Below are 25500 nucleotides of genomic sequence, written 5' to 3' on the forward strand. Positions count from 1 at the left end.
GATAGTTGGGTGTGGAATGGGCTCCGCCAACAAACAGTTTTCAATACAGTTGGCATGTGGGGCTCTCTGCAAACTTCCCCAGGACAATGGTCCCTGCAATACTTTTTGGGGGAAATGGCTCCTGACAACTCCCCATCTTATATTTTGAGTCAGCGACTCACACTGAGCTGGCGTTCACTGATGGGCATGGCTGACTGGAAAGCTTGCTCCAGGAACCCTCGTGCCTCGCAAAGGGCTCTTACAGTGCTGGCTTCTAGTGCTCACGAAAAGGTTTCTAAATTGCCGTTTTCTTTTGACTGCCAAGGGCTATTCTCTTAACTGGCTTGAGCTCTGCAGGCGCTCTTGAGTCTTTCTGGTGACTGACGCTACTGTCTATGGACTCCTAGTCAACATCCACTTCCACATACATCCCAGCAGCGTCTGTGACATTCAGAGTGGGGGTGGGACAAAATCCTCTACCAGAGTCAGGTGGGTTTGTTAGGTGGTAGAATGAGGAAGAACAGACGAGCAGACTACCAAGGTAGAGCACAAGAACCAGAGAGAAGCACCTCCTGGCTGGAACAGAGGCTCACACATCTGGTCTGGAGCACAGGCTCATACATCTGGTCTGACTGGGAGCTGGAGCACAGGCTCACACATCTGGACTGGCCGGAAGCTGGAGCACAGGCTCTCACATCTGGTCTGGCCAGGAGTGGGAGCACAGGCTCACACATCCAGGCTGGAGCACAGGCTCCCACATCTGGAATGGCCAGGAGCTGGAGCACAGGCTCACACATCTGGTCAGGATAGGCTCAGTCCCACCATACATCCTAGCTCTAGTCATCCTCTTCCTGGACATGGCTGAAGGAGACTCAAAGAGACAAAGGAAAGTGCCACTCTTTCAAAGATGTCCCAGGGCTGGAATGCGGCTAACGCCTATGAATTAATTTAGGAACATTCTGATCCAGGAATAAAATGCTCAAAAGTATGGGTTGTGGGCAGAGAATCTACATTCTGGATCCATTTCAATATTAACAGGTGGAGAATTTGGGGACCAGGACTTGCCTAATGCTCTTGCTCAGGGATTTAGCAGTTTCAATGAGCATGGGCTTTATATACTCGATAGCGGACTTGGCCATTGTTTTTCACTGACACAGATAATCAAGTAAACTGCTTGGCAACATAGGCCTGATTTGCTAGAAACCGAGACCCCAAAGGAAAATAAACTCAAGGAAAATGCCAGCAAATCATCCTTTTGCTCGGGACAAAGGGAGTACACATTCCTAAGAAGCTATATCGAGGGGCTCAGGGGTACTTACCGCTGATAATCTGGCTGACCGTCTTGTGGGCTACAAAAGAATGGGAAAAAAATTGTTTTGGCAATTATAAACATCCAGGCTGGTTCTTAAAATTCTTTCTTGATATATTTTACTTTGTGGAAATGGTGAAATGTTTGCTACCCATCATCCTCTCAGATTAGCGCAGTGGAACACACCAAGACCCCTGGGTGCTCCAGAGAAAGTGCTGCTGCAAGATACAGGCTCGGCTTCCATCAAGCGGTTCCTCCCAGCTAAGAGCACTGGGGAAGGGGGGAAGAGAGGAATCCTGACTCCGCTCTAACCCACAATCGCTCCCTTTGTGATAAACTGACATCAGAACACGGAGTTACCTTAAGAAATGGTCTCGTTACAACAGAATCAAAATCTTTAAGCTAGTAAGAGAGACTTAGTAATTACACAGAAACCAACACAGGACTTGCCTATCTTTGCAACACTGAAAAAAACAATGACTGCAAATCTTACACAGGCAAGAAAGATTTTTTTTTTCAAACCCAGAACAAGATCAACACAATTATCTACCCAAAACAGGTCTCACTAATCTCTTAATCCCAAAAGTTTAGGAAATTGATTAGCTAGATACTGATTGAATTCAGTTTTTTAGGAAATCTTTTGAGGATCACCCCAGTTAAAAGCCAATCATACCCTAAAGAAAACACAAAATAACACAAGCATGCAACACACAAAAAAATGGACCCTCTTTACTAATCCAGGAGAACCTATTTCTCCTGGATAAAGGGATTTAGTTTCCTAAAACCAAACTTGGTATTCTCTGCAGGCTTTACTCTGTACGTCCTGCTCATTTCACTTAGGTTCCATCTCCAGGAGAAGAGCAGACACTGCCTGCCACATCCAGAACATTGGCTGAGCAGATGAACTCAAGCTTCTCCCTGACTCACACTGCTTTACAAGACTCTGACTCACACTGATAGTTTAAATGCTTCCAAATCGTTTTTCTTAAGTGGGTCAGCAAAAACGGTCAGTGGGAACTTGTGTCATGATTGAGAAGGATTGCAGAAATTCTTGAATCCTTGCTGAAGTCAGTCTAGGTCAGTGGGTCAGGTCAGACTGGAAGACATAGTTCTTGACATCACCACATCAGAAAACCTCCTTGCTGAAAGGTGAAGCGGAGCCCAACTCATCTTTCTTTCATCCGCAGACAGAAATGAAGGGCCAGGGCCTCCATGAATAGTTTTAACCTTGGGGTCTTAAGGAACCATCGGAGTTGGACTTAAGTCCGGCTAACCGGGTCTACACAGAATAGGAAGCCGGTTAAGCTGCTGACTGGGACACAGTCACTACCCAGGTCGGCAGGAGCACCCAGCCTGAGGCACAACTGTGGTCAGATGCAGGAAGCATTCCCCACTGGAAGCACCAAGATGCCTGTTAGGGTTCTCTCGGGAGCCTTGTGAAATCACACCCACAAGTCCCTAGGAGTCAGGATCAAATCCCACCATGCCTTTCTCAGAATGGTCAACCGGATTGAGGATTGCTGAAGACATGACAACATTCCCCCCCACGGCTGTGCAAAACATGTGTATGCTTCACCACGGTTTCTGAATGTGGAAGGACAGAAAGGCACCCCCCTTGCCCTCTCCCTCCCCGTTACTGGGGAGATCAGCTCCGAAGTTTCTGTGTAGCCTCAAAACACATTCCCACCATCCAACAAGTCCAGCAGCAAAACAACCTTCTCCATGGAGAAGAGTGGCGGCTTCCTTGCTGAAGGGAAGCAAATGGACCCTTACCCAAATCCCTTCCTGCTTGGCTGTCAACCTACAAGCATCCTGTTGGCTTCACTTCACCGGTGACTTCATTCATCTCCCATCTGTATCTCCTACCCCAAAGCGCCATCTTTTTCTATTTCAGTATTGTCGATGCCTAGCAGGGACCCTGAGTAAGTGTTGAGGCAAATGCCAAAAAACCATATATAATCTACTTATGGAAAGGAGCCAAACACGTTAGCCATGATACAGAACTGTCCATTTCCCAACCAGCTGCTGTTGGCAGAATCTTATTAAAGAGAGGTAAAAATCACGTTGAAGGAGGTCCCAGTTGCTCAACCCTGCCTCTCCGCACCAACATCTGCACACCCAGAATAGGCCTTCCGGGGGGATGGTCTCTTCAGAGGTTGTTCTACAGGGCGGGCCTCCAGCTGACTGATCCACAGTCTTAATTTAGGTTCAGAATAAGTGTTCCAAAAGAAAGGCTTGGGAAATTGATGCTACATCCGTCTCTATAGGCTATCTTACCCAGCCAGACTCTAAAATGTAGATGCTTTACCATAAAATTATTTTATGACTTCCTACCTAAAATTTACCAGCTTGTCTGTGCCATAAAAGAAAAGCCTTTTCTAACTTCCTTTCCAGCAATCACCATAAGGGATTCTTTTTTTTCTTTCACTGCAGTGAAGGCTGAGACTAACCTTTCATTCAGTCAGCAGTACCACTTACGAATGCAAGTGTGGCTGCCTTCCTGGAAAGTTCCATCGGCTTCCACAGCCTTAACATCTATAAATGATGGGACTAAATTTATTGGATACGAAACAGACTAGACTGCTATTTATTCCTCTGTGAGACATTTCAAGCATTTGAAATATTCATTTAAAGCTCAGCCTTACTTGGTAGAACTGGGTAGGGGAGCTGTTAAGGAATTTTTCTTAATTTGTTGATTGAGAAATCATAGGAAAAGTGGTCGGCTCTCAGACAGGGAATAAAGAGGTTTAGGATGCCAGATTACCACGGTTTATAGCTACTGGAGACGTTAGAGTTATCCAGTAAGCATTACTGACTGACTGATCGCCCCCATCTGAACGACATGGGGTCTATGACAACATTCTAGCTGCACATGCAGCATACACACCTACTCTCACAAAGGAGAGAGAGAGAGAGAGAGAGAGAGAGAGAGAGAGAGAGAGAGAGAGAGAGAGAGAGAGAGAGAGAGGCCCAAGAAGAATCACTGGACTTTGCTGATTATTGCTTCAAACCTATTTTTTATAAGACGCCCCTCTGCTTCTGAGCCTCAGCATGTTCTTTTAAAGCAAAACTTGAAAGTCAAGTTGCTTTTGAGACTCAAAAACAAACAAACGAGAAGTTCAGTAGCAACAGCCTTCTTTTCAAAACTGGGAGACAGAGAAAGAACGAGAGCCTTGGCTGGGCAGTGGAGAAGATGAAGACGTAGGAACTGGGTCACTCAACTGAAGTCCTGTACAAAAGGTGGGGGGCCAACAAGGATTGGGGACCAGGTGTTTTCCCTGACTCTGCTAATTACAAGTTGTGGCATTTGGAGAAAACTCTATTATTTCTCTAAGAACTTTTCTCCTTGAGATAAAATAGGGATCATTGCTATCAGAACCAATACTCCCCTGCCAGTCGCTATTTCTTCTCCTGACTTTCTAATTGTTTGTTTTAAATAGCAAATGTCCTATTACTTTACTCTCTTTTCCATACTAAGACAGAGGCTTTAGGAAAGCAAAGTCATGCTTGTATATCACTGTGGGACCCACAGGGCCTGGCACAGTGCTGGGAGAATTTATAGGTGATCATACATTTTTGATAAGGAACGCTGTGAGGCAGGGGTGTAGCATGGTGGTAAAGCTGAGCAGGTATATACAAGGTGCTGGGTCCCATCTCCACCACGGCAAGGAGGGAGCGAAGGGGGGTAGGGGGATGCTTCTTAGGTTATCGAACAGCTCAGATACAAGAATGGAAATGAAAAGGTTTTGCAAACGGCAGAGAGTAATAGCCACGACACACTGTTTAGGTCATTTATTGTCCAGTCTCCTGAAGCTCAGGGCTCTGTACAATGCCTTCCAAATATCACAGCCATAGTGGGAAATCTACAAAAGAAGAGCCCCTTTGTAGCCGGCAGCTGTTCATCCTGGGTGACATACGAAGGGACATAACTGGAAAGTTCAGTTTGAACTGAATTTCAATTCACTTTGGGGGGTGGTGGAGGAGATCCATCAGGGCACTTCTGGCAGTTTTTTAGCACTAGTCAACACTCAAGCTAACCGATGACCTTTTACTTTCAAACGACTGTGTCGATGTCTTGAAGACACGTGATAAGTTTTTTTTTTTAAAGCATTGTCTACAAAATACTTTTGTTAGGAATGATATAAAAATATATAATATATACTGGAAAATAACTAACCAGAAAAGCATAAAGCATGAAAATTCTTGGGCTAACATACCTAAGTTATATACATAAAACTCATGCTTATCTTTTACATGTATCCCAGGCAGCAGGATTTGCTTCTGGCGTAGAGGGACTGACTGGGAAGGCTTTCTGTAGTCCAGCATCTCTTCTGAGCAATGGTTTTAAGGCTTTCTGACTGATCAAGTTAAATGTCAACCCTCAGAGAGAAACCCAAATGCTTTGTGTGCATGGGGTACCTAGACCCAAAAACATTGAGGTTACACTTCACCAACTGTTTTGAAATTATGTTTACCCATTTTCTAGATGTTCCTCATGTTTTTGTTTAACGCTAGCATGTGTGTGGTGGCTTGGTTGTGCTTTCTGACTTGATGATTATCTCCAGAGGCTCACTGTTGGTACAGGGCTGATCAGGGCAGGCAGGAGGCTTTGGTTTACATTACATCTTTACAGCTTCTGGTAAAGATTTCGTCCTTGGCAGAATGAATTTCCATGTACAAAGCTTATGTGGGGGTTTGGATATTACAACGAATTCCTCTGAATTATTAACCATAATATGAATCACCCCATCAAAGAACCTGTAACTGGATATTGTTTTTGCTCTCTTGTGACCCCACTAGGGTTATAAGTTCGAGTGTAAGAGCTGAAGTTTTCCACTCTCTGGAAAGCTCTATGCACAAGGGAATAGCTGTCATCATAGATACTGCTTGCTTCTGACTTCTTAAGACATCCTTTTCAGTATCCTCATCAAGGGTCGGACATAAGCATGTCTTCCAAGTTCTTAACGCCTTTCCAGGTTTCTGTTTTTTAATACAAAGCATCTTTGAGTCATGGACTAATTTGTTATCTGAATAACTAAAGAATTTTCCTAATTAAAACAAAAGCTTTAATATTTTGATGTATTATGAATCTTTCCATAGTCTTGTCTTTAGAGATGAATCCTCTTAGGTAAATACTCAGAATCAAAAAAAGGAATTCATAATTCACTCGTTGGAGCAGAAAATTTATGAAATCAACAACCTTTCATTTTCTTGTTATAAAAAGCCGGCTCTGATTTCCTTGATGGATTTACCTATTATCTTACTCTCTGCCCAGAAGGAATTCTCGGTACCCACTTTGACAGACAGCAGGACCAACAGGTAGAAACACAAACAACATCGGAAAATACCTCATCAACGTACTCAATGAAATACGCCCAGGCCAAGCGGAACTACATGTAATCTTTGGCTTTTAACCTCAGTGGATTTGTTTGCAATGGCTTCTTTCACATGCAGAGAACATGAAACATTTTAATAGCAAGGCTATGTCAGTATGCAAAGGTATGCTTACCTCCTGTTTAGTTAGTTTGGGTCCATCTTTGCCCTCGGCATTCTCTGGAGACTAGAAAGAAAACATTTTAGTGAACTGTATTTAAATTTGTAATCATGCAAACAATGATTAAAACGTATATGGTAATATGATGACGCCTAGGACCAGGGAAAAAGTCATTTATTAAATATGTATTTTAAGTGTGTGTGTGTGTGTGTGTGTGTGTGTTTGTACTCAGCTCTGTGTGCACATATAGAAGTCAGAGGTCGACAGTAGATGTCTTCCTCTACTGGCCGTCCGCATTATTTTTTGAAACAGGGTCCCTCACTGAACTCAGTTTGGCCAGGGTGGCCACCCAGCAAAGCTCTGGAATTGCCTATCTCTGCCCGCAGAGCTGGGAATACAGATATGTGCAGCAGTCCCTGGCTTTCATGGAGGTGCTGGTTATCCAATTTCAAGTCTTCGTATTTTCACAACAAACACTGTATCTACCTACCTAGCCACCCCACTCCCCAACACAAACTCTGGTCCTCTGGAAGAATAGGAAGTGCTTGTAACCATTGAGCCATCTCTCTCTACCCTGTACCCTATGGGGAAGGGGAAAGAATTGCTATGCAGCCTTCTTTGCAATGTGAATGAATGCACCTGAAGCAATTTTCATCTGTCCTTGAGAGTTGAGGGGGGTACCTGAAATCCACCATCTTGTTTACCTCCATGTTCAAGTTACTTTGCTGCTTTACAAAGTAGGACAGAGGATGAAAGTGCCATGAGGGGTTGGAGGGGGAAATGAGGGGTGGAAATTAACCGGGGAGTTGACAGATAACAGTATAAAGAGAGGGAGGAAGTTAAATCACACTAAGGATGTTTTTAAAAGCTATAGGGAAACATATTTAATGTGTACTTAAAAACCGCGTATATTATAAAAGCATATGTATACAAATACACACACACCACTAACGTGACATCACTTGAGGCAATAATACTTCCATAAAGAGCCACAGACAAAACAAAAGTCCCAGTTCCAGGCATGCAAAACCTCCCTTTGAGTTATTAGGAGAGTCCGAGAGACTACCAAAACAATATAGGCTATTGCCAATGACCTTGGTTACATTCCAGAACTCGAAGGCAAGATCTTATTGCTGAAGATACAACATAGTTCAGACACAGGATTGGAAGGAATCCTTCTGGAACAGACCTGGAAACTCCCTGATGGTGTTAACCTGCCAAGGGGGACAAATAATTATGGTCCTACCTAGCTATGACAACATGGCAATGGCCAGCACGGCAAGTTATTCGCAAAGGTGCAATAGTGGCATACGTACATATCTTGGCAGCAACCAAAAGCTGCCTAAGCAGACTTAAGCCTTACTCAGCAGGAGGGAAACCATGCCATCTTCCTAGGTTAGCAAGATTATGGACTGTGTGGGAGAACCTACTGCCACTTTCATGCATCAGTATCACTAATAACCGTATTCTAAATACTTACTCTTTTAACCAGTTAAGTGTTGGTCTCAACCCCCATCAAAGCAGTGGGTTTTGCAGCAGACAGAAGCCATCATAAAAAGCCAGCACAATGACAACACCAGTCAACATGGATGGAAGAGCTCACACAACGCCCTGTACACCCCTAGATGAAAAGCTACAGGCAATTAATGACTGCCAAGAATCGGAGATTCAGACTTCCCCAGGGCTGAACTCCTTGGGAGGTTATCAAATACATACGAGCAACACGAACTGAACTTAGCAGGATATATATATGTATATATGTGTGTATATACATACATTATATATACATAGGTTATATATGTGTCATATATATATACCATAAATATGAGAGTGAATGGGGAGGACACAGAAGTTGGAGGGGGAAGAAAGGGATAGAAATTATGTAAATACAGTAGTTATATATGAAATTATCAAAGAAAATAATAATAATAGAAAAAGAGAGACAGGGTGCTCAACAATGCCCCAGTCACCACAGAAGCATATCTCGGCCTGCATTTGCTTCACTTTGATATCTAGACCGTGCTTTGATATGTTTTGATAAACTTATTTGTTATTTTTCCATCATCAGTTCCAGTGTCTTTATTACAGTCCTACCCTGAGCATGACAGTCAGGTGCCCTGGTGCTCACAAATTTTGATCCATTTCTTGAGGCAGCACCGCACACGCCTGTGACAGTTTGAACGTGGGCACCCACATCAGTGGCTCACAACTGCCTTTAATTCCAGTCCCAGAGGATCCAAAGCCCTTTTCTGACCTCCGTGGGCACCTGGGCTCATCTTTACAGAATTTCAGAGAGACATACACACAGGGAGACATTAATAAAAACAATATAAATCTTACAAAAAAAGGCTCATTAGAAAATTGAACAAATGAATATATTTTAAGACTACATAAAACTAGAAGGTAAGAACTATGGCATGAGTGGTGGCCAAGAGGATTGGCTCACCCTTAGAAAATACACAAATAGGGTTAGTGCGATGGCTGAGTGTGTGAGGAACACTTGTCATTCAAGCCTGAACCTATAGTGAAAAAAACTCACCATGCACAAAACTCAAGTCCAAATGGATCAAAGACCTCAACATAAAGCCAGTCACGCTGAACCTTATAAAAGAGAAAGTGGGAAATACACTTGAACATTTGGCACAGGAGACCACCTCCTAAATATAACCCCAGTAGCACAGACACTGAGAGAAACAATTAATAAATGGACCTCCTGAAACTGAAAAGCTTCTGTAAAGCAAAGGTTATGGTCAACAAGACAAAATGACAGCCTACAGAATGGGAAAAGATCTTCATTAACCCCACATCAGACAGAGGGCTGATCTCCAAAATACACAAAGAACTCAAGAAATTGGTCGCCAAAAAGAACAAATAATACAATTTAAAAAATAAAGTTGAGACCTAAACAGAATCTAAAATGGCTAAAAGACACCTGAGGAAATATTCAACATCCTTAGTCATCAGAGAAATGCAAATCAAAACAACTCTGAGATTCCATCCTACACCTGTAAGAATGGCCAAGATCAAAAACACTGATGACAACTTATGCTGAAGAGGGTGTGGGGAAAAGGGAACACTCCTGCATTGCTGGTGGGAATGCAAACTAGCACAGCTCCTTTGGATGTTAGTGTGGCGATTTCTCAGAAAATTATGAAACAACCTTCCTCAAGACCCAGTAATACCACTTTTGGGTATGTATCCAAAGGATGCTCAATCATGCCACAAAGGACATGTGCTCAACTATGTTCATAGCAGCATTGTTTGTCATAGTCAGAACCTGGAAAAAACCTAAATGCCCCTTGACTGAAGAATGAATAAGGAAAATGTGGTACATTTACACAACAGAATGTTACACAGCAGAAAAAAATAATGACATCTTGAATTTTGCAGGCAAATAGACGGAGCTAGAAAACCTCATTTTGAGTGAGGTAACCCAGACACAGAAAGACAATTATCACATGTACTCTCACTCATAAGTGGTTTTTAAACATAATGCAAAGAAAACCAGCCCACAAATCACAATCCCAGAGAAACTAGACAACAATGAGAACCCTAAGGCAGACATACATAGATCTAATCTACATAGGAAGTAGAAAAAGACAAGATCTCCTGAGTAAATTGGTAGTATGGGGACCTTGGGGGGAGGGTTGAAGGGGAGGGGAAAGTCAGGGAGGGGAGTAGAGAAAAATGTAGAGCTCAATAAAAATCAAAAAAAAAAAAAAAAAGGAAAAAGAAAAGAGAATCAATTCCTGAATGTCACCTTCTCATCTTCATGTAAGCACCATGGCAAACATATGTGCACATGTACACACGAATAATAAATAAAAGAAAAATAAAGAAAAAAACCCACAAAAATAGCAAACTCACATTCATCACCGTATTTGGGTTAGCACAATAAAACGGCTGTATTCATGCCTCATCTGATAACAAAATTAAGTATATCATAAAACTGTTGCTTAATAGGGCTGGTAACACTGTGTAGATTAATAGAAGCTTCTTAAAGAACAACCTGGAAAAGGCTCAGAGTGATAACCCAGTAATTCTTTGTAAAAAAGAAAAAGATTGGGGCTGGAGAGATGGCTCAGTGGTTAAGAGCATTGCCTGCTCTTCCAAAGGTCCTGAGTTCAATTCCCGGCAACCACATGGTGGCTCACAACCATCTGGAATGAGGTCTGGTACCCTCTTCTGGCCTGCAGACATACACACAGACAGAATATTGTATACATAATAAATAAATAAATATTTAAAAAAAAGAAAAAGATTGTTGTATTTCTATTATACCTAATATGGCATAGTTGGAAATAATATGCATGCTCAATAAATAGTTAGGAGCTATTTAAACTACATCTAAGGAGATGACTTGGTGACTAAGAGCACTTGCTGCTATTTCAAAGGACCCAAGTTCAGTTTCTGGCATCAATGTTGGGGTGACTCAGAACCACCTGTAACTCCAGTTTCAGGGGATCCAGTGCCCTCTTCTGACCTCCACAGGTACATGCACACATGTGCATAAATACCCAAAGCATATACATAAATATTAAAATAAATCTCAAAACCAAACTATAACTATTAATATAGTGAGATTAGAATAGGCATAAAATAAGAGACTAGAGATCTACATAAATTATTGATAAATTTATAAAAATTAGGTAATAAAATAATGAGTAAAATGTAAAAAGTAAATAGTCTTTGGGGAAAATGAAACATTTCAAGGCAAAGGTCACAGGGAATACTCTCTGTCCCCTGATCTAGGTCACATGTGGCTTACCATCTTCTAGCAGCTCCCTTGCCTACAAGGTTAGAACCCTTTTTCCACACTTGACTAATTGTTTTCTCCTCCAAACAGAACCTCCCCTGTACTGAAGGGAAACATAACATTCTCTTTTCTGTCCTCTACCCTTGTACAGGGAAGCCAGATTCACAGCCCATGTTTTGTATCTGTTAGCTGAGTTCTAGACACCAACATCTCAGCAAGTCCGAGTGTATGACAGCTTCGACAGAAGACATTGGTTTTCCCAACTCCCTAGCTTATACAAACTCAGTGCTTCCATCCATCCAGATTTTCTGATGGTCAGGCCAGTCAGTAGCTGTCAATCAGGGATGCCTCTACTTGTAACTGATAAATGGCTAAGAAAGAAGTATGCTGGTATTATATAAATGTCTATAACATATAAACATATCCTGCTTAGTTTTTCAGCTTGTCGCAGAAAAAGGGAAATCTCAGTTGAGAAAATGCCCCCGCTGTCCTATGTGCAAGCCTATGGATTATTTTCTCAATTAATATGATTAATGATTGATGTGGGCAGGCCCATCTCACTGCGGGCGGTGCCAACCTGAGACCACTGGTAAGAAACTGTGTAAGAAAGCAAGCTGAGCAAGCCCTGTGGAGGAAGCCAGAAAGCAGCGTTCTTCCATGGTTTCTACCTTCAGGTTCCCACCCTGGCCCCAAGTTCTCTCAGTGATGAGATGACGTGAGAGTTGTAAGGTGAAACACACCCTGCTCTCCCCAGCTTACTCTTGGTCATGGTCTTTATCATAGCAGCGGAAACCCTAACCAAGGAGACACACACACCATGAAAAGATTAACATTATATAAACTCAAAATTCATAACATTGCCTTCAATGTTATATGCCACGCATTAGCAGGCAATATTATCAAGACATCAATCTCTAAACATAGATCTAATTGTAGGAGCCAGCCATGATAAGCTAAATAGAAACAGATCACCCAAAGGAAGTTCTTAACTTCCAACCATTATCACCTGCCAGAGTAGGACTCAGCCATCGCTAAGTTTAATGGAGGCCTGAGTCTCAGTAGTTTACCCTGAAGCAATACCTGGTTGCAGGAAGAACACAAACTGAGATTACCTGAGCACCACCCAAGAACAGACCATCAGAAGGAAATGCCTAACGTTCCAACCATTGTAGATAGGATCACCTGCCAGCACACACTCACCAAGACATTCTTAGACAAATGTCAGCCAATCAAGGGTCTTGAACCTTAGAAACCCCTCACTCCCACCTTTACTACTATAAAAACTCAACTCTAACTGAGCTCGGGGCTCTCCATTTATTCCAAAACATTGGACATGCGGAGAGACCGAGTTTGCAAACTTGCATAAAATAAAGGCTCTTTGCTTTTACATACGGGACTCGGTCTCCTTGTTGGTTTTGGGGGGACTCTGCAGATCTGGATATACCACTAATGATGTTTCTATTAGATGCAACAAAAGACACTGCGTTAAAAAGGCATGAAGAATGAACATGCTAATGCTTTCCGATGAGCAAACTGATTACAGATGCGGCAAAGTACAGCTCCAGACAAGGCTGGCTGCTTGGCAGTCTCTCCACAGGGGTTTTTATTATCAAGCTCAGACACATTTCCAGTTAGGAGCACCTGATGTTTTCTCTGGGGTCAACATGCTTCAGCAGCCTGATTACAAACTGTGGGCTCAAAACTCTGCCTTGTATCCTGGGTCCAGCAACGCGGTCAGAGGCTCAGTCTCTACATCAATGATTTAACAATGCCATCTAAAGTAAAGAAGGGTCATGCTTATTATCCCTTAGCCAGAGGTTAGAGAAAGCTGCTCAGAAAGGCGACTGCTATGCAGATGTTGTACGATAGAAGGTGGAGGTGACGTTAAAGAATCTTTTGAATTACAAAATGTAAAGGTCCATCCAGGGGAGCCTTAAAGATGCGCACATTTCCTTAGATGCAGATTCTCTGCGAATGGCCATCATCCTGTTGCTTGCAATGACCGGGTGTTCAGCTTTAGGAAGACCTTCATTACGGTTGTCTTACTGCACGCCTCAGCACTGTAACTGTGAAGGAACTGAAGCAGATTGCACCAGGGGATTGTGTGAAATAAGGACAAAGAAAGGAGGAGACAAAGGGTTAGAGGCATATTCGGGTGACTTCTAGGGACAGAGGTGCAAGGCGAGGAGCATTTCACAAGCTGCAAGGAATGCCAGGCAAATAAGTTCCTGCTTCACTGTCTGGTGGGCATCAGACGTACGTATGTGAATCCAGTGAGAACCAAGAACATCCAAGAGCATGAGAACCGTGGTCAAACAAAGGTCTTATGCACATCTTCAAGGCTCCTTCAACTCCCAGTGAGCAAGAACTAGCAAGGAAGGTTGGAGATATTCAGGAGGTGGGCACAACAGAGGGTCTCACAGGTCAAGGCATCAATGCAAATTGATCTTGTGTCCAGTCAGAGGCAGAGGGATCACTCACTGAATCCCCAGTGACTAGATCAGGATGACTCAGCCACTGGCACGGGAAAATTATTTTGCGGGAGCGCGGCTCACCTAAAGCAATCTCAAAAGAGCAGGTGCCCTTGGTGGGAGATAAGCCAGATACTGTGCTGTATTACTGGAGCTGAACAACATCGCCCTCTGCAGGATGATCTGGGTAGGAATCTGATAGGCACCGCCATGTGCCTCAGAGCTGTGCTAATCCCAGGCTTGGATTTATACATTTGTTCCATGACCCAGAAGTTCTAAGGCATCTAAAGAACAAATGTCACAGGAGACCCTCTTACAGTGGGAGGGTTGACTTCTCAACTGAAGACCGGCTTCCTCAATAACTGATATTATGCCAAGATAAATTATTGTACCCTTTTGCTACTATTAGAGCTTAGGGTTACAATTTGTCAGGACAGGAATGGTATACTACATGGCCACATATCAGGGATAAAACATCTTTTTCCCTCAATACTCAGTGGTAAGGCCAACATGGGCAATCCATTTGTGTGTATGTGTGCGTGCCTACGCATGTGCTTTCATCTCTGCAAAGGGTGTTGGCTTCTTGTGTGTTTTAGTAACTGCTTATGTAAAGTGTCTCTATGCCTCTGTGATTTCACCCTAGGCTAGCCCTCGGCAGTTTCCAGGAACCTCTATCATTTCTCAAAGAGGAAAACAAATGGGGTAGGGCTAAGGGAGGAGTGCTTGCTTGCTCGGTCAGATTTAAAGGCTTAGAAATAATAAAATAAACAGTTTAGATGTAGTTAACATGTATTTAGACTTGCATACCACCATCCCTCCAAAAAAGATAAACACTAAAAAAAAATCCAAGAATAGAGAAAGCATGAAAATAAGGGATGTAAAAATATATTTGAGGGCTACGAACCTAACTCCATGTCCATGAACAGATTTGAGTTTCAGCATCAACAATGAAGGAATAAACAAATCATCACACACATTGCTGTGTTTAATTAAAAACTAGAGCCAATCTGCATCAGGAAGGCACTAAAATACACACTAGTACACAATAAAACAATATGCAGTAGTGAAAACAAACTACGGGTAGGCATGTCATTATGCATAAATCTCACAACAGTGGTGAACTAAAAAAAGGTATCAAATGATTTGAAATAAAATTTAAAACTACATGTAAGTGCTTAGCCTGTAAGAAGAGCAAAGGAAAACCACCAAATCAAACCACATTACTTTTGGGAGAAAAGTGGGAAAAACAAATTCACTGGCAAAGGTTGTACTTCATAGATGGATGAGAACCACATTGGCTTACTATTTTTACTTAAAGATGGATGGGTGGTTGGATGGATAGATGATAGATAGATAGATAGTTGGGTGGAAGGATAGAAGATAGATAGACAGATATATGATAGGTGATGGATAGATGGGTGGGTAGGTGGATGGATAAATGATAGATGATAGGTAGATAGATAGATAGATGATAGATAGATATAGATAGATAGATAGATAGATAGTTAGATAAAGGATAGAGAGATGGATGATGGGTAGGTGGGTATATGGATAGATGATAAATAAATGATAATAGATAGATACTGATAATGTACATATTCTATATTAAACTATGTTTGTAGAACTATAATAAGTTCTGAACCAAACAGGCAAGAAGGGAAAACAATTTTTTTTTTCGAGACAAGGTTTCTCTGTGGCTTTGGAGCCTGTCCTGTAACTAGCTCTGTAGACCAGGCTGGTGGGAAAACAAATTTTATTTTCTTTCATTTACAAATTTTGAAAAAGAAAAACAGCTCACAGATTCTGAAATAAAAAAAATCAAACCATACATAAACTCTAAGTGAAGTCAACAAGAGAAATGATTGATTGCCATGGAGCAAATATCCCAGAATGCAAAAAAGAACAATAAAGACGGACGGGGGGGGGGGAAAGAAAGAGACTTGAACTCTCTCTAAGACAGCTCAGAGGTAGAAAAACGTGGTACAGAGAAGAGAGCAAAGTCGCACGGGCTGAGTACAAGGCACACTGTAACAAAAGGACAGTGAAACGAGAAAATCTGGAGAAGAACTGAGTTAAAAGGCAGGCTATCTGCAAAGAGAGACTGCTCACCAGCAATTATACATATCAGCCAGGACTGTCCACAGCGTCTAGGCACCGTCAACCTAGAATCCACCTTGCTGCCATTCCAGAACTGTTCAGATTACAAACACAGAGTTCACCACCAACAAAGCCTTTCTTTCAGCGTGGCTCTGTTACTGAAGGGTCAGATTCAGAAACGGGAAAAATGAATCTACATGGAAGGCAGGCAGGTAAGAAAAAAAGATTAAAAGAAGTATCCCGGTAAATGTGATTATTGTGCACAGATGATACCCACTATTTGTTTTGTTTTTAAATGTCTTACCAGAAATCTGGGACCAGCGCCAACCTATATCACGTTACAAACAGCATCTGTAATTTTAGATTTTCTGAGGGCTGCATTAACAAAGCAAAAAGAAACAGGACCATGCGTGATGCCTTAGTCGACCGGATATATAACATTGTGCCATTTTACTTTGTAGCCCATATACGAATTATTAATGTGGTATTGCACATTTTTGTATTAAATCCTGTAAATCTGTTGTATATTTTACACTTAACGGACCAGCTCTACCAAACACTAAACTTTCATTGCAAATACCTGATGTGCATTTAGAATTCAAAAAAAAAATCACACTTTTACCTGGATTATTCCAAAAAAAAACCACTTAAAATTTTCCAATACTAGGATTTTTTTCAGTTTGTAAGTATACATTGATTAAATATAACCCAAATGGGAAATTCAGGTTCTTTTCTTTTTTACATGTTCAATAACCTCCTTCAGCCTGTAACCACCAAACAAGGCGGGGGGGGGGGAGGGAATGGGGAGGAGTTGGGGGTGTCTCTGGGCAGTAACAACCTCAGGAGATGAGAAAGGGGGTGAAGGATAAGAATTCAATCAACTAGGGGGCTGGCATTGATTTGGAAGGTAACAGACCCCAAAATATGCCTGACTCTTTTATAATAAGATGTAATGATTGTTATTAAAAGTCTCAGCCTGTGAATACCCGAATCAGAAAGGTGAATGAGGCAATTCTGGCTGGTAAGGCAGAAGAGAAGAGAAAAACCTCAAAATCACACGATGAACAGAAAACATACGCTATGTCATTAGGAAAAGCTCAGTTTATCACTAACTCTGATGAGGTTAAACAGAGGACACCCACTTAATTGTAAATTTCACACCATGTACAGGTTAATACTGGGAATGTAGATATGAATGAACTGTAAAAGCATAACACATGTACAGGAAGAATGTACACAAACCATGGTAGTGGTCACCTCCAGGGAGGGCCACAGAGCCAGGGGACACGGAAAGTTTCTCCATATGGGCTTACTTTTCAAGGGCGAGGACCTGAAGCAAACAGACAAAATAATTTGTGAAATCTGGGCAGTGGATAAATAGTAGAAACAATATGTTCTATTGTTTCCTAAATTCCTGAATTTAAAAATGTCTCTAAATAAAAAAATGCTAATCATATTGGGAAGAAAAATTAAAACCATTTTGTTGTATTAGGTCCCATTTAATAACGCCATGCTTCTCCCCTGACACAAATCCCTGGTGACAGCTAGCATTTTTGTTTTTCTAATGCATGCTATCAGTCTGGTTCAAACAGTGTCGGCTTTCCTGTTCAACATATATCATTTCTTCACTTGTCGTAAAGGAAGGAACTGGATTAGGAATTCTTCTCCAGCTGGGGTACGAGGAGCTGGCGGAGGGAGCGTGGTCACCATTAGCCACTGACCAAGGGTTCTCAAAAGGAGTCTGGGGTCTGACGTGCAGTCACGCAAGTACAATGCAGGGAATACATTGCGCACTCCGTAACTCTTTCCAGCAGAAAAGCCAAGAAACTTGCTGCTTCTAGTCCACAGACCACCCACCCAACAGGCAACGCTGACCTTCACGGAGCATAAATGGTGGCGACCACCCTGTTAGTGAACCACTTTTGCCCACCAAAGTCAGGAGGTCCGAGGAGATGAGGAAATCCTTTCCCCTTTCGTCATGTGTTTGGAACTGTTTCAGATGGCATCAGACTGAGGATCTGTGATTCAGAGAAAGCTCCGGAGGCTGTGGCGAGAAGCCACAGAGAATAAGGTCTGTTTCCTGGTGCAGGGTCATGAGCTACACAGAAGAGGAAGGCTAGAAATTCTCATTAGGGATTGCCGGATCTGTGGCGCGCGCGTGCATGCATACAGGCACCGACAGAGCTGGAGATAGATGTCAGGTGTCTTTCTGTATTGCTCTCACCTCATTTTTTGAGACCAGTTCTCTCACTGAACCTGGAACTCATCAAATGGCTAGAGAGGTCTCCACACCACCCCCTGCTTCTCCCAGCTATGAGATTACAAGTCCGCGCTCATGCACTGGCTTTCTACATGACTGCTGAAGACCAGCACCCAGGTCCTCACGCTTGCGCAGCAAGCACTTCATGCGCCAAGCCATTTCCGCCTAGGCTGTCTGTACCCATGGGTTAAAGCTGAGAGGAGACACGGAATAGAAATAGGCTACTAATCACGTCTCCTCACCCACTGAGTAGACTGGGTGGCTCCTCCAATGTACTGGTCGATACTTTAAAGAATATTTCATTATTCCAATTTTCTTTATAGATTAACCTGCACTTTTCTTTGTCTTAAATTCACCGCGGGGAGAAAATCGGGCCAATAGAACTGGAATGCAGTGGCAAGCCATTCCGGAGCTTTAAAATGGAAATAAGCGACGAAGAGAAAGGCCGACAGGTGCCTCTCTCTCACCCTGTCCGCCTCAGCAAACACTTACATAGACTAACTGACACCAGATCATTTCCCCCCCGCAAATGAGGGTACTAGCAATAAAACTGGCACAAAAATTTCTTAAGTAACAAGAAAATTCCTGAAACTGAAATAATTTTCTATGACATGAAATACACTGAAGTTTTGTTCAAAGCCACAAGACTTTATGTTTAACGTTGTTGTGGTTGTTTTTGTTCATTCTGTAGCTCCAAGTTTGAGACACTCCCAAGCCTTACTCCTTTTTATTTTATTTGTAATCTTCACGTGTGTGTATGTGTGTGTGCACGCTCGTGTTCACGCGAGTGCACATGTGTGCGCATGTGCACCTGTCATATGTGTGGGCATGTGGGCACATGTGCCATGGTACACATCAAAGTCAAAGGGACAACCTCAGGGGTTGGCCCTTGCCTTCTGCCTGGTCTGAGATGGTCTGCTTGTGCCTGGCTTCTGCCTCCATCTCCCCATAGGAACGCCAGGACTGCAGACACACAGTGGTGTGCCTGGATTTTCGTGGGTCCTGGGGAATCTGTCTTGTGCTTGCAGGGCAAGCAGTTTATAACGGAGCTATCTTCCCAGCCTGCACTGGGCTGCTTTGTACAGTCACCATGAGATACTCTACACTCGGAACTGAGGGACCACATTCACATCATTAATGATCAAAACCACCTCTTCCCCTGCCTGTGCTTCAGCTACCCACAGTGATTAAGGTCACAGCAGGATAGCATGTCTTCCTCAAAAGTTCTGTTAAGATCAAAGTAGCTGAGAAAGAACTCTGTTTATCTGTTCAGAAGCCTGGATGAACTAAAGTACACACCCATCTTCTAAGCTCTCTTGAAAGGTAAAAACATTTTATAAATTACAAAACATGAATGATAACCAAACAGAAACAAATACCTTTTCCAGGTATGCATAGTCAATTTCATGAGTTTAAAGATCTATAACTCGATACAAAAGAAATAACTTAGAATATTCTACACCTTTTTCATCCGTGGTCTCTTTGTCCAAGGTTACCCTTTCTGATATTTCTAGTTTTGTGCGTCCGGGATGATGGAGAAAGGCCTTGCCTAAATTAGAAGTCTGGATTCTAGGCTGGCTCACATGCATGCTGCACATACATTTATTCACTAGTACAACAAAGAGAGACCTGACTTAGCGGCTCACTTGCTGGCGACACTGCAGACAAGTCCTACACACTACAGGGGTACTGAGCACACGGGAAAGATTGAGGACGGCAGTGCCGAGGATGATGGTGCAGCCCAAAGCAATGATCTGGCTTTCACCACAATCTCACGAGGCTGGTAAAACAGTATTACAGCCGTGTTACAGATGAGACTTTGATGCCAGAGGCTAAGTGGTGACTTGTTCAAGATGATTCTGTTTGGGACCAAAATGCAGGTGGACTGACTCAGGTCTCATATTCTCTACAGTATATTTATTGTTCAAAGAAGTGGCATTCAAAATGGCTGCCGGCCTGGGATGCAGATAGCAAAGAGCTCTCAGGGAAACAATTCAAATACAGCCTAACCAAGGAACACGTGAAATATCACAGACATTTCCATCTGCCCTCCAGGCACAGCTTCCTGAGATAACAACAAACAGTACCCCAACAAAGCATAGCTGTTGAGGTGGTGTTTTTGTTTGAGACTCTCAGGCTGGCCTTGAACTCACGGTGGCCTTGAACTACTGATGCTCTTAGGTCCACCTTCCAAATGCTCAGATTTGATGATCATATATATAGATAATAACTTTTTCTTTTTTAAAACCTCAATATGCTAGCTAAAGAAAAGGCAGTAAAAATCATCCCTTTTTGTTTTTTTTTTTTTTTTTTGGTTTGTTTGGTTGTTTTTGAGGTAGGCTCTCCTGTGTTGCAAGCTGGCCTTGAACTCCTATGTAGCTGAGGATGACATTGAACTTTTAATCCTTCTACCCCCACTTCCAGAGTGCTGGGATTAGAGATGTGTGTCACTACGTCTAGTTTATGCAGTGCTGGGGATTGAACACAGGGCTTCCTGCATACCAGGCAAGCGCTCTGATGACTGAGCCACACCCTCAGCACTGCTCTATCTTTACAGCTTTGACACGCTTTTGCTCTGTTGTTGCAGCATTGCCAACCAAACAAGGGCAGCCTCACTATTTCCATTTGAAAGCTGACAGGAGATTCAAAGAGGTCAAGCAGCCTTGTCCAGGTAGAGTGGCAATCTTTCAACGCGTACACCAGGGCCCTCAGAGACGTTACTAGATAATCAACTCTGTTTTCTTCTTTGCCCAGACATGAACCAACTCCTAGAAAATAGTAAGCAATTATGATCTCCCATTTATTTTTTTTAAATATCAGTTAACTATGATGAAATCTGTACATGATTGCTAAAGGAGAATTAAAAAATTAAATGTGCTATTGGGAGGTAATAAAGCAAAACAAGACTGCAACATATGGTTTTAAAACTCTATATATTGCACACACACAGAACTGGAGAAGAAAGGAGGGGTTTTGTTGGGAGCTTTGTTGTTTTGTGAGCTATTGTTTCAATGACACCCTACAGGTCTTGAGCTTGGTATTCTCAGGCATCTGCTGCCTGGCATTACATGGGGATGTTGCCCTGCTCCTCCAGAAGCCACTTCTAAAACATTCTGATCAACTCAAGTATTTAGGACATTGCTACAGACTGCAACATTACACAGTAATTGCTCAGCCATCTTTTCAGGAGCAGCTCCTCAGAACCGAGGGATCTGGTAAAGGCTAAGCCAAAAGGCAAGGCTTTTTGGTGTTACTGCTTTGTGAATAAAGTAGCTGTAGATTTTTCGCTGTAGCTGAACTCCTTCCTGTTACATATTTGGGAATTAATTCCCTAGTTTAGAACAGTTCCCCACTTCCAGGCCTTGTTCCTCTCTCCTAGGTAAGTGCAGAGATCTGCCTTCCTACAATTATCTTTATCAGCAGGCATTTGGTCAGTGCTTAGGTAAAGAACATCCCATTTAAGATACTCACAGATCTCCAAGGACATAGAATTACTGCCCAGCTGCTGCTCTGGTTTTACCCCACTTCAAAGATTTTTAACTCCTGATGCTCCCTTTCACCTCATTTCACTGGTGACTTTAGTCAGGACTCTCAAGGGCAGCAGAAGGGATAATTAATACAACCCAGAGAAAGACCCACAACACCCGTGATCAGAATGGCTGATAAGAGCTTAGCCTCGAGCTGATAATTTAGAGGCCTGGATCTTAGCTTAGAGCAGTAAGTCTAACTCCAGATCTAGACCCATAGAATCTGCAGCATCTGGTGTGCTATCTGATCAAGAACCATCAGCTTCTCCCTGACTATGTAGGTTGCCTGGTTACCTGGTAGCCGCTATGCTTGCTGGGAGAAAAGTAGTGGCGTGCTGATTTAAAAAAAAACAATCCGTTCCCTATTCATAATTCTACTGAAAATAAATCTTTTAGCTTTTTTTTTATCTATCACCTAATAATGCAGTGCACTAATTTTACCCCTCAAAAGTCCCCCGATGATTTAATTCCTTTCTTAACTTTCTCCATTAAGAAGTTCACCGGATGTGTACTAGCCACTTCCACGGGTCTACATGTGTGTGAGTGTGAAAACCCTTATCGGATTTCCTATGGGGCGAAAGAATTCCGGTCCTGGAACCTGCTAGGGTGGGGAATTGCTGGTTTTAAGGGTATATATGAGTGGGAATGTTTGTAGAACTATGAGCAGTGTAGAACGACGTAGAACTAAGAACAATGTAGAACAGGAGAACAAGGAAGAATAAGGATACAGAGAAGACTAAAGACACGTGGACACACGATTCCCGTTGTGATCTTAATTAAACCCCATTAGTACATGAATGAGAAACAAGGTCTAGTATTCATGGCTCCCTACAGAATTTAAATAATTGTGAAAAATGAAGATTTCAAAGAAGAAGAAGGAGTGGGAGGAGGAAGATGGGGGTGGGGAGGAGAAAGAAAAGAAAAGGAGGAGGAAGAAAAAGCAACAAAAGCAGAAGCAGAAACAGAGGCATCATCACCACCACCACCACCACCACCATCATCATCATCATCATCATCATCAGCAGCAGCAGCAGCAGCAGCAGCAGCAGCAGCAGCAGCAGCAAGGGGCTGGGACCTGCAAGATGGGCTCAATGGGTAAAGATGCTTAACTGGCCAGTCTGAGAATGTAAATTTGATTTCCGGAGCCCATGTAAAGGTGGAGAGAACCAACATAAAATTGTTCTCTGAGGTCCACACACAGGATGTGGCATTTCCCCATAATAATATTAGTAATAAAATAAAGTGTTTTTTTAAAGTATAACTTACACTTAAAAAGGAAATAAAAAAAGATAAAAAATAAACACATTTCAGTATAAAGTTTGTATTTCTTTGTGTATGTGTGGTCAAGTAATTACATAATTCAAAGGCAATATTACTTTGTCTATTTTTTAAATTTATGTTTGTTATTACTGCAATGGTAATCCAGAAAAATCAGAACAAAAATCCATCCAGTTCTATTTAGGTCTAACAGATTTTCATAGGGACTAATCTATTTCACTATTATTTGGTGCATTCTAAAACTAAAAATACCTTTCCATTTTCTAAATCCAACATCTACGCAATGGTGCTTTACTTCATACCGCAATCTCTGACTCCAGTGTAAAGTAATCAAGTGTATTTTCATGTTCCTAGCCACAGAGAAAAACCTCTCTAGCTACATATAACAAACTAAGGCACAAGCAATGTATCTTGGACATACAAAATCAGTTTACTTTAGAATATGAGAAAATAAAGATATTTTTCCATATTCAAAGAAACCAATACACTGGTGGGAAAGTGTGTGTGTGTGTGTGTGTGTGTGTGTGTGTATCTTGTGTATACCTCTACTTATGGACCATTAGTTACTGAAATATCTCGGTTTGGTGATGATGTGTTTTCTCCCCTAGGCTCAGGCCTGGACTCTGGAGCAAGCCTTCCGCTCAGGCAGAGATAATCACAACTTGGCTAGTAACTTCCTATGACTGGTGCCTAGAAGTGACGGCAACAGCCTGGATTTAGTAAGTATAATATTTCAAACAAATAAGCAATAAATTATTTATGCAATTTATTCTCATTTCATTTTTAGGCCCCTTCGTGTACATTTTCATTTTAAAAGCTGAAGTTATTGGAAATAAACAGATGTGAGAAATTTCCAATTTCTGGGTTAAAATGTTGGTCCTCACATTGTCTAGCTGTGTGACCCAGATGAGACCCTCACTTCATTGAATCCTGATACTTTCTTTCTGTGGCTGAGGCTGCAGTCTCTGGAGCCAGACCTGTAGGAATGAAGTCACAGTTCACAAGGACCTGGGGGAAATGTCAGCCTCTGGTGCTTTACTGTGTACAATGGAGATGAAAGGACTGACTGAGTGGTTGAGGGGTTTATGTTTACAAAAGCAATGTGAAGGGAAAGGACCTGACTCACAGAAGTCCTCAGAATGTCACAGCCACAGTAAACATTTGTGTTGTTGATGAAATTGCAGTACAGCACCTCTTCTATGTATTTATTCTAATAACACAGCTTCACAACTGAAGAGCCCAAAGAGCACAAAACACATAGCTCAAATGATGCTAGTTAGTTATTTAAATCTTAACAATGATATTAAATGTTGGAACCCATTTTGAAGATAGAAATCGTTTTCTCTGGTTTCCCCATTTCTGAATGGATGCATCACTTGCTGCATGTGAGGCCAAGCATGCACCTACAAGGCTCCTGAGCATGCCCATAAGATGTAAGAAGCCGGGACTCAATAAACACCTTCAGTATCAACTACAGAAAGATTGGACTGAACTCTTCCCAGACAGTGAAATGCGCAATAAATAAGTAGCTGGTGAAAAACAAAGAACTCAATATTTTGATTTGGTTTATGCTCAACACTGATTTTTAAATTACTCAGGAGACCAACGGCACATTTGAACATACTAGGTACTGTGAAAGCAGACAGCCTAGATGGCATTTATTTCAGTCACCATTGCCAAACTGCATCCTACAGGAAAGCAGAACCTATTTAACTTTTGTGTCAACAAACACAGCATTTTAAGAGAGAAATATAGAGGGGAGAGGGTTATTTAACTGAATGCTAAGGGATTTTTAATTATAAATTAAAAACTTAAATATAAACTTAAGTATATAAAAATATTTTGGAAATTTTCTTCTGTGAGACAAGGCAACCATAGGAGAATGTCCAAGATTAAAGCGTATGTTCTTAGACCCAGGCATTTGTGATTTGGTTATCGGCCATCCACCACTAACTACAGTTAATCAGCCATCTATGAGAGAACTGCTTGCTCCCTATCTACTCCAGCTGCCATTTGGCCCTCCAGCCCCCAAATGGAAGCCTAGGGTTGACGACATGTCCATTATCTCATTACGGTTTTATTAATAATTAAATTTTCATCATTTTGATGGTACCCACGTTTGACTCTTCTGGCTATGCCAGCACTGTGTTAAGTACTCTCAGCATCTCAGTGATGACTGTCCCCCATCCTGACACTGTACTAAGTACTACCACCATCTCAGTGATGACTGTCCCCCCATCCTGACACTGTACTAAGTACTACCACCATCTCAGTGATAACTGTCCCCCCATCCTGACACTGTACTAAGTACTACCACCATCTCAGTGAT

General features: G+C 42.1%; 1 protein-coding gene across 1 annotated transcript in view; it reads right to left on the reverse strand.

The window, feature by feature from the left end:
• Hmgn3 (high mobility group nucleosomal binding domain 3) overlaps positions 1-25500 on the reverse strand; it is a 41891-nt gene that overhangs the window by 4255 nt on the left and 12136 nt on the right. The window contains exons 2-3 of the mRNA XM_050127281.1: positions 6798-6848; positions 1299-1328 (exon numbers count right to left, since the gene is read on the reverse strand). Coding sequence (XP_049983238.1) covers positions 1299-1328; positions 6798-6848 — 81 coding nt within the window. The remainder of the gene's footprint in view (positions 1-1298; positions 1329-6797; positions 6849-25500) is intronic.

This window comes from Alexandromys fortis, unplaced genomic scaffold (assembly GCF_014885135.2).
Source record: "Alexandromys fortis isolate MF-2015 unplaced genomic scaffold, M_Fortis_MF-2015_v1.1 scaffold_22, whole genome shotgun sequence".
Taxonomy (NCBI): domain Eukaryota; kingdom Metazoa; phylum Chordata; class Mammalia; order Rodentia; family Cricetidae; genus Alexandromys; species Alexandromys fortis.